The sequence below is a fragment of the Salmo salar genome, unplaced genomic scaffold, assembly GCF_905237065.1.
Source record: "Salmo salar unplaced genomic scaffold, Ssal_v3.1, whole genome shotgun sequence".
NCBI classification, from domain to species: Eukaryota; Metazoa; Chordata; class Actinopteri; order Salmoniformes; family Salmonidae; genus Salmo; species Salmo salar.
Window position 1 is genome coordinate 199,632 of NW_025550941.1, and position 10,882 is coordinate 210,513.

Here is a 10,882-nt window from a genome sequence, read left to right on the forward strand (position 1 = left end):
TACAGGTGCAGTAATCTGTGAGCTGCTCTGACAGCTGGTGCTTAAAGCTAGTGAGGGAGATAAGTGTTTCCAGTTTTAGAGATTTTTGTAGTTCGTTCCAGTCATTGGCAGCAGAGAACTGGAAGGAGAGACGGCCGAAGGAGGAATTGGCTTTGGGGGTGACCAGAGAGATATACCTGCTGGAGCGCGTGCTGCTATGGTGACCAGCGAGCTGAGATAAGGGGGAACTTTACCTAGCAGGGTCTTGTAGATGACCTGGAGCCAGTGGGTTTGGCGACGAGTATGAAGCGAGGGCCAGCCAACGAGAGCGTACAGGTCGCAGTGGTGGGTAGTATATGGGGCTTTGGTGACAAAACGGATGGCACTGTGATAGACTGCATCCAATTTATTGGATGTATGGTCTACTAATAGTTACTACATAGTAATATGGTCTACTAATAGTTACTACATAGTAACATGGTCAGAGTAACTTTTTATTCACCAGACATAAATCCCATAACAGCTGAGCAGCAAAGATACAACAGACCTCATATCCACACGAGAGGGATGGTCCAGCGTATGTTTGGAGTATGGAAAAATCGATTCCAGTGTTTTCGCAATACACTTCGTTCCAAGCCAAGAAGATGCTGCAAGGTGATCATTGCTACAGCTGTGCTGCACAACTACCTGAAGCAGCATGACTGTCCTGATCCTCCCATGATCAGCATCAAGCAGATGTACCCATGGCTGAGGCAGTGGTGTCCGCGGCTGAGGCAGGTGTACCGGTGGCTGAGGCAGATGTGGCTGAGGCAGGTGTACCTGTGACTGAGGCATGTGTTCATTATGGCTTAGTTTTGCTTTGATAATGTTTGTTCTGTACAAAATTCAAATAGATGCAGCAAAATGAAATGAGTGACTAAACCAAGGTTGGTTTAAAATGTAGTTTGTGGTGATTAAAATACTCTCACTCATGAATATCCAAATGACAAAACATGTATTGTTTTACATAACATATTGTACACCATGGCTGGTCATCACTATTGTCTCATTACTGTCTCTTTGTTGGATCATACCTCTCTCTTCCAACTTCATATCCAATTCAACCTGGACAATTCTCATCTCATGTTCTTCCTTCAGATATTTCATTTTATGCTCATGGAATTCTCTGGTTAACGTTTCATGCATGGTCATCTTCTTTGTTCTCTGCTGAAAGGTGGTGGCAGCATCTTCTCTCAGGGATGTTATAGCAGATGTGGAGGGAACACAATCACTGTGTACTGGCTCTTCCAACCTGTTCACATTACACCCTCACTGTGTACTGGCTCTTCCAACCTGTTCACATTCCTTTCCTCTGGAAAAATAACACGGTTAGAAGGACAAATAAACTCATATGGTCCTTAGAATGAAGAATAAAGATTGACACAGACAGTGGAATATATTTACCAAAGGAAGTAACCAATTTACTTTCTTTGGTATAAGATAATAATGCAGATATCTCACCTCTAGTTGTTGTACTCTTCTTGTGGTCACATTTCCATTGAATTCACTGCAAATTGCAGCCCAACCCTCTTGTTCTACTGCTCAGTAGCAGCAGTGTGGTTTTTACCTTCAATAACTGGATGGTTTAACAACATTTGTTTTGGAGCTTTTTTTCATACACACTAAAGTTTTTTTGAACAAATTATTTTTGCCTCTGCCATTGTTTTGTCTCCAGATTCACACCAGTATTGGTGTTTTCTATTCCGGGTTTTAATGAGCACCACTAGACCAACAGCATGTGTTCATACTGAACCTAATCAGGATTAACCCAGGTGTTCTCATTTAGGCTTACTTACCTGACTCCAGGACTCTAGTCTCCGACTAACTAAGCCAAGTTCAGGAAAGCTACTTAATTGTCCTAGTTTATCAAGCCCTGCAGGGTCTGAATGAAATGTCTGATTTTGACGTATTGTTGATTTCAAAACCTTTCAGTTTCAACAAATGCACTGGGTTGGTTGAAAAGTGATAATGTTTTGACATAGTGGAAGATATACTGAATTGATACTGTTTTTCATACTAAGATGGACTAAAATACGTGTTCATTGGTTATGCAAGAGGGCAGCAGGTAGCCTAGTGGTTAGAGCTGACAAGGTAAAAATATGTTGTCCTGCCCCTTAACAAGGCAGTTAACCCACTGTTCCCTGGTAGGCAATCATTGTAAATAAGAATTGTTCTTAACTGACTTGCCTAGTTAAATAAAGGTTAAATAAAATACAAATACAAATTAAGTCTGTTGATTGGTCAGTCATTGGGTTAATTTCTTTCGCAATATGTTGAAATCAAGCTTTATTTACACAGCACATTTCAGACATGGATGCAACGCAATGGCTTCACAGAAAAAACAAAAGACAATGAAAATGAACAAAATAAAAATAAATATTTTGTACACAAAAAACAGAAGACTAACAACTGAAAGACTAATAAGCACCCTAAGGAAATGCCATTGAATTGGATGCAATATTCAACCATAACGAGATGGACAAGCCAGCACAGGTGTAACACATACTGACTAACGAGCTAGACGTGCTAACGAGCTGGACGTGCAAACGAGCTAAAGTCTAAAGTCCAACCTCAAAACATAAATGGAAAAACCAAAGCCTGTAAAACCTCCTTTAAGACAACAAATATATCCTATATTTTTTATGGACAAGTTTGCTCACCACCAACAGAAAACAACTTCCATTTCACATTAATCTACTACAATGCTTCACCATCACCAATATAAACATGGTGTCTACTGGCTGTCAACAATTAAGAAAAAACACGCAATTCTAAATAATAATATTCAATCGTATTATTTTTTCCCTCCTTTTTCTTTCTATAGAATCCTAAAACTCACTAGCTTCTAGAACTCTCGTCCCCTTGGAACGAGCCCAAACAAAACTAATCTGCAATACGGAAAAACATGCAGTCAAAATAAATTGTGATCCATGGTAACTCACTGGCTAAACGCAAAACACAAATATTTTTGACTGCCCACCCTTGAGACAATCAGAAACCAAGTTGTCCTTACCACAGACATGTCTGATTTCAAGAGGAAACTCCTGCAATATCCGTAGTAACTTTCCACCTCACTGCGGAGCTTCTCTCTCTTTTCAGGGTTCACTAGATATGCATGTTGTTGGGTCGGGGACCAGTCCCCAATGTCATGCTCTAGTACATTTGGATTGGCACATCTGAAATTAAACCCTGATATTATAAAAGCAGGGCAACAATGTCAATAAAATTGTACCAAAAAATTGTCAGTTGGTTGCATAAATAAATATCATTACTAAATGTTACATGAAATGTACATATGAAATAGCCCCAATGTCAAAACACAGTTTTAAAGTGTCCAAATCAATAACCAATATGCAGAAACAGTTTGGGATGAATTGAAAACCTAAACATAAAATGTGCTATGTACACAAACATCTGCCACAATAATCATATTACTTGTATTTTTTTAAACAAGCACCTTATAAACTGCACAAGCACCAGAAATGCTCTAGTTTTGACAAGTAGCAATAAATCACTGATATCGATTAGGGGGGAAAATCAGGTTGTACGTGATGTTGAAACTAACACAACTAAACAAAACACATGGAAATGGGAGATATATTTTACCTCACTGGTTAGAGGACAACCTGCAGAAGACAGCTACATTTTGGAGTGATGCATTTAAATGTAGGGGTCGCTGAACAAAGGAAGGCAACACTTATTTTTCATAACTCAACAATATCATGCTAAAATCATTTGTGCGAGAGGAGGGAGATGAGGTTTCACATCCTGTTAAAACTAACAGCTCAAAAACCACACGGAATCTGGGAATAATGTGTACATCCCTGGTTAGAGGACAACTTGTAGAAAACAGCTCGCCACATTTTGAAGTGTTGCATTTTGATTCAAGTGGGTCACCAACGTGGTGAGTGTAACACAACTCTTTTTTTGTTACTATTTATGTGATTTAACAAAAATGTACTAACTCTTTCAATTCAGAGCCTGGATTTTGACCCTGAGGCTAATATTCATATCATGCTGAAATCAATAGAACAGGGGACAAATGTTTATGGTTGTACATTGTGACATCATTAAAATACTCCTTCTACAATGTTAAAACATTTGACATTAATTCATTGATTGAGGTATTTTATCAGATTATCTCTGGTCACACTGATCACAGCTGAGGTTTCTCTTGTATGTGTTATATGGTGTGGAGTCCGCTTGCTAGAAGTAGTAAAACTCTTCCCATATTGAGCACAGCTATAAGATTTCTCTCATGTGTGTGTTTTCTCTGGTGTGATATCAGGCTGGTTGACTGAGTGAAACTCTTCCCTCATTGATTACAGCTGAAAGGCTTCTCTACTGTGTGTGTTCTCTGGTGTTTAGTCAGACAGCTAGACTTAGTAAAGCTCTTCCCACATTGAGCACAGCTATAAGGTTTCTCTCCTGTGTGTGTTCTATGGTGAAGAGTCAGAATGCTCAAAGTAGTAAAACTCTTCCCACATTGAGCACAGTTATAAGGTTTCTCTCCTGTGTGTGTTCTCTGGTGTGATTTCAAGGTGTTTGAATGACTAAAACTCTTCCCACATTGAGTACAGCTATACGGTTTCTCTCCTGTGTGTGTTCTTTGGTGTACAATAAGATGGCTAGATGTATCAAACCTCTTCCCACATTGACCACAGCTATAAGATTTCTCTCCTGTGTGTGTTCTCTGGTGTGATATCAGGCCGGTTGACCTTGTAAAACTCTTCCCACATTGAGCACAGTTATAAGATTTCTCTCCTGTGTGTGTTCGCTGGTGTGATTTCAGGCTGGTTGGATGAGTAAAACTCTTCCCACATTGAGTACAGCTACAAGGTTTCTCTCCTGTGTGTGTTATCTGGTGAAAAGTCAGAATGCTCGAAGTAGTAAAACTCTTCCCACATTCATCACAGCTATAAGGCTTCTCTCCTGTGTGTATTCTCTGGTGAAGTGTCAGAATGCTCGAAGTAGTAAAACTCTTCCCACATTCATCACAGCTATAAGGTTTCTCTCCTGTGTGTGTTCTTTGGTGTACAATAAGATGGCTAGATGTATCAAACCTCTTCCCACATTGACCACAGCTATAAGGTTTCTCTCCTGTGTGGATTCTCTGATGAATGTTAATGCCTGCAGAGGAGGTGAATCTTTTCCCACAGTCAGAGCAGCAATGAGATTTCTTCCCTGTGGATCTCTGCTGGTGTTTCTTGAGGTGTTCTAATGTGGAGAGACTCTTCTCTGCCTTGTCAGCATCATGAGGTTGTTGAGGCTCCCCAGAGGATCCACGATAGTTAAGTATCTCTCCTGTGTGAACAACAAAGTCAGACAGATGGTTAAAAGCCCACAACAGCGGAAATCCACTGTAAACAGCGTAGCCATGATGTTGTACAACAATTGACGTCTGTAATGAATGTAATGATTATTTGACATTTGTCTTAAAATGAGCAAGAACAGTTATATTTTGTCTTGTTTTCACATTAGTAGTAACATCTAAGATTGTAGACGAGAAATAAGTTACTCATGTTGTTGAAACTCTAAGCAGTGTGCCAGACGACCTTTGGTCTCCAATATAGGCCCCTTTCTGTGTTTGCTAAAATTGCGGCACGAGGGCGATGCACATGCAATTTGGTTGTATAAACTCCTCCCCGCTAATGAGGAAGCCACTAGTTATGGATGTAGTATATCTGGTAATGAGGAAACCACTAGTTATGGATGTAGTATATCTGGTAATGAGGAAACTGATAGTTATGGACGAAGGTGGTTTCCTCATTTGGTAATGAGGAAACCACTAGTTATGGATGTAGTATATCTGGTAATGAGGAAACCACTAGTTATGGATGTAGTATATCTGGTAATGAGGAAACTGATAGTTATGGACGAAGGTTTTAGTTTTTACACAATGTGTTCTGAATATTACAACTTTGGATTATAATTATAAGGCTCCTTTGAATCTCCTCCTGAACCTCCTATTTTGTATATTGACCCATAACTTTGCCTAACAATAACAAACCTACTGTCGGACCCAAAACTTCACCTAACAACAAGATAGACCTAGGACTATAAATCATGTAATATTTTGGGTGAAACATGGAAACTAAAATGTCTTTGTCATGACATTTCATCACCAGATAATTTAGTGAATAATCCCACTAGGCTACTCTGTAATGTGTTGTCATTCTAAATGTCCTGAATAAAGGAAAATAGCTCTGTGTGTTGTACAATAGCCTATACATCAAGGAACAGTTCTCTAAACATTATGAGCTAAGTATCTCTGTGTCCAAACAGACTAACGAGACCCTACAGTAAATCAAGCAGACAATAACATTATAAACATCAATTTGTTAGGGATGTTGGATCGAACATGGAGCACGGCATAACTGTCTTTAAGATGGCGCCGGAGAGGAAGGCTGACGTTTTACGTATTCCCAACCAATTGTGTTTTTTTGATCGTTTCTTTGCGTTGTTTGGAACTTATTTTTTTACTTATTTTTTACATAATGTCGCTACCGTCGCTTATGACTGAAAATAACTTCTGGACATCTGAACTGCGATTACTCACCACGGACTGGCAGAATCCTTTTTTCCCTTTAACCTCTTACATCTAGACGTTCCGCTAGCGGAACACCTGCTCCAATATCCAATGATGGGCGTGGCGCGAAATACAAACTCCTCGAAAATCCGAAAACTTCCATTTTTCAAACATATGACTATTTTCCACCATTTTAAAGACAAGACTCTCCTTTATCTAACCACACTGTCCGATTTCAAAAAGGCTTTACAGCGAAAGCAAAACATTAGATTATGTCAGCAGAGTACCCAGCCAGAAATAATCAGACACCCATTTTTCAAGCTAGCATATAATGTCACAAAAAACAAAACCACAGCTAAATGCAGCACTAACCTTTGATGATCTTCATCAGATGACACTCCTAGGACATTATGTTATACAATACATGCATGTTTTGTTCAATCAAGTTCATATTTATATCAAAAACCAGCTTTTTACATTAGCATGTGACATTCAGAACTAGCATTCCCACCTCCGGTGAATTTACTAAATTACTCACGATAAACGTTCACAAAAAACATAATTATTTTAGGAATTATAGATCCAGAACTCCTTTATGCAATCGCGGTGTCCGATTTTAAAATAGCTTTTCGATGAAAGCACATTTTGCAATATTCTGAGTAGATAGCCCGGCCATCATGGCTAGCTATTTTGACACCCACCAAGTTTGGTACTCACCAAACTCAGATTTACTATAAGAAAAATTGGATTACCTTTGCTGTTCTTCGTCAGAATGCACTCCCAGGACTTCTACTTCATCACCCAATGTTGTTTTGGTTCCAAATAATCCATAGTTATATCCAAATAGCGGCGTTTTGTTGTGCGTTCAAGACACTATCCGAAGGGTAACGAAGGGTGACGCGCCCGGTGCGAATCGTGACAAAACATTTCAAAATATTCCATTACCGTACTTCGAAGCATGTCAAACGCTGTTTAAAAATCAATTTTTATGTTATTTTTCTCGTAAAAATAGCGATAATATTCCGACCGGGAGTCGTTGTTTTCGTTCAAAGACTGAAAGTGTAAACATGGAGTCGTCTCGTGCACGCGCGCCCCGTCTCATTGTTCTCAGATCTACCACTTACCAAATGCGCTAATGTTTTTCAGCCATGGGCTGCAAAGTCATCATTCAACGATCTGGCGCCTTCTGAGAGCCTATGGGAGCCTCACAAAGTGTCACGTTACAGCAGAGATCCTCAGTTTTGGATAGAGATGGCAAAGAAGTCCAAGAAATGGTCAGACAGGGTACTTCCTGTACAGAATCTTCTCAGGTTTTGGCCTGCCATTTGAGTTCTGTTATACTCACAGACACCATTCAAACAGTTTTAGAAACTTTGGAGTGTTTTCTATCCAAAGCTAATAATTATATGCATATTCTAGTTACTGGGCAGGAGTAATAACCAGATTAAATCCGGTACGTTTTTTATCCGGCCGTGAAAATACTGCCCCCTATCCATAACAAGTTAATGAGTCTGACGAGCCCGACATGAACAATATTTCTGCTTTCCCTGCCTTCCCTGTAGCTCAGTGCCTTCCCTGTAGCTCAGTGCCTTCCCTGTAGCTCAGTGCCTTCCCTGTAGCTCAGTGCCTTCCCTGTAGCTCAGTGCCTTCCCTGTAGCTCAGTGCCTTCCCTGTAGCTCAGTGCCTTCCCTGTAGCTCAGTGCCTTCCCTGTAGCTCAGTGCCTTCCCTGTAGCTCAGTGCCTTCCCTGTAGCTCAGTTGGTAGAGCATGGTGTTTGCAACGCCAGGGTTGTGGGTTCGATTCCCACGGGGGGCAAGCACAGAAAAAAAAAATGTATGAAATTGTATGAAATGTATGCATTCACTACTGTAAGTCGCTCTGGATAAGAGCGTCTGCTAAATGACTAAAATGTAAATGTAAACAGGCCAAGATCCCCGTCAATTGCGTTTAGAGAAGGCGGAGAAATAGGGGCCAAAGGACAGGCTGCCTTCTGAGAATTCGTAGGCGATCGAATAAACCCCCCACTTCCTTCCATTCTGCTAGCAAACGTGCAATCTTTGGAAAATAAAATCGATGACCTACGTGTAAGACTAAACTACCAACGGAACATTCAAAACTGTAATATCTTACAGAGTCGTGGGTAAACGACGACATTATCAAAATACAGCTGGCTGGTTATACGCTGTACCGGCAGGATAGAACAGCGGCGTCTGGTAAGACAAGGGGCGGTGGACTATGTATTTTTGTAAATAACAGCTGGTGCACAATATCTAAGGAAGTCTTGAGCTATTGCTCGCCTGAGGTAGAGTATCTCATCATAAGCTGTAGACCACACTATCTATCTAGAGAGTTTATCTGTATTTTTCGTAGCTGTTTACAAACCACCACAGACTGAGGCTGGCACTAAGACAGCATTGAATGAGCTGTATTCCGTCATAAACAAACAGGATAACGCTCACCCAGAGGCAGTGTTCCTAGTAGCAGGGGACTTTAACCTGTTTGGGATAGGGGGCCGTATTTTCACGGCCGGATGAAAAAACGTACCCGATTTAAACTGGTTACTACTCTTGCCCAGAAATGACAATATGCATATTATTATTAGATTTGGATAGAAAACACTGTAAAGTTTCTAAAACTGTTTGAATGGTGTCTGTGAGTATAACAGAACTCATATGGCAGGCAAAAACCTGAGAAGATTACAAGCAGGAAGTGGCCTGTCTGCGAATTTGTAGTTCTTCTTTCTTGTCCCTTTCGAAACTACAGTATCTCTGGGGTTACGTGGCACTTTCTAAGGCTTCCATTGGTTCTCTAAAGCCTTCAGAAAGCGGATTGAGGCGTCTCCTGTCTCTGGGCAGATAACAGGAGCTCAGTTTGTCAGTGGTCTGCCTGGTGACTAAGAGATTGGAGATGCGCGGTCCCGCGACCATGCTGTTTTTTATTTTCCTCTTTGAATGAATACACTATTGTCCGGTTGGAATATTATCGCTATTTTATGAGAAAAATACCATCAAACTTGATTTTAAACAGCGTTTGACATGAAAATGGCTTCTAAGTACGGTAAAGGAACATGTTGAATTTTCCTGTCTCGATATGCGCTCGCGCATTACCCTTTGAATAGTGACCTGAACGCACGAACAAAACGGAGGTATTTGGACATAACTATGTATTATTTGGAACAAAAACAACACTTCTTGTGGAAGTAGCAGTCCTGGGAGTGCATTCTGTCGAAGATCAGCAAAGGAAATACCATTTTTCTAATAGTAATTCTGATTCTTTAGTGTGCCCCGAAGTTGGCGGGTGTCAAAATAGCTAGCCGTGATGGCTAAGCTACGTACTCAGAATATTGCAAAATGTGCTTTCGCCGAAAAGCTATTTTAAAATCTGACAGTGATTGCATAAAGGAGTTCTGTATCTATAATTCTTAAAATAATTATGTATTTTGTCAACATTTATGATGAGTAATTTAGTAAATTCACCGGAAGTTTTGGGTGGGAATGCATATTCTGAACATCACATGCCAATGTAAAAAGCTGTTTTTGGATATAAATATGAACTTGATTGAACAAAACATGCATGTATTGTATAACAGAATGTCCTAGGAGTGTCATCTGATGAAGATCAAAGGTTAATGCTTCATTTAGCTGTGTTTTGGGTTTATGTGACATATGCTTGCTTGGAAAATGGCTGTGATTATTTTGGGCCATGTACTCTCCTAACATAATCAAATGGTTTACTTTCGCTGTAAAGCCTTTTTGAAATCGGACAATGTGGTTAGATTAACGAGAGTCTTGTCTTTAAAATGGTGTAAAATAGTCGTATGTTTGAAAAATTTAAATAATTGAATTTGAGGTTTTTGTATTTCGCGCCATGCGACCCCTTTGGCTGTTGGCTAGGGGTTCCGCTGGCAGAACGGGGTTCCGCTAGCGGAATGCCTAGATGTAAGAAGTTAATGCAGGGAAACTTAAATCCGTTTTACCAAATTTCTATCAGCATGTTAAATGTGCAACCAGAGGGAAAACAACTCTGGACCACCTTTACTCCACACACACAGAGACACATACAAAGCTCTCCCTCACCCTCTATTTGGCAAATCTGACCATAATTCTATCCTCCTGATTCCTGCTTACAAGTTAAAATTAAAGCAGGAAGCACCAGTGACTCGATCAATAAGAAAGTGGTTAGATGAAGCAGATGCTAAGCTACAGGACTGTTTTGCTAGCACAGACTGGAATATGTTCCGGGATTCCTCCGATGGCATTCAGGAGTACACCACCACAGTCACTGGCTTCATCAATCAGTGCATCGATGACGTCGTCCCCACAGTGACCGTACGTA

General features: G+C 40.3%; 1 protein-coding gene and 1 non-coding gene across 2 annotated transcripts in view; one reads left to right on the forward strand and one right to left on the reverse strand.

Annotated features, from left to right (window-relative positions):
* The window catches only part of LOC123740630 (zinc finger protein 180-like), a gene marked incomplete at its 5' end in the record, with an annotated part of 52,795 nt that extends 48,096 nt beyond the window's left edge, over nt 1-4,699 (reverse strand). Inside the window, one exon of the mRNA XM_045714144.1 lies at nt 4,393-4,699. Within this exon, the coding sequence (XP_045570100.1) occupies nt 4,393-4,699 (307 nt within the window). The remainder of the gene's footprint in view (nt 1-4,392) is intronic.
* A 3,587-nt stretch (nt 4,700-8,286) lies between these two features.
* On the forward strand, nt 8,287-8,362 carry trnaa-ugc (transfer RNA alanine (anticodon UGC)). Its single transcript has one exon. It is a non-coding gene; the product is annotated as a tRNA-Ala (tRNA).
* The last annotated feature ends 2,520 nt before the right edge of the window (nt 8,363-10,882 follow it).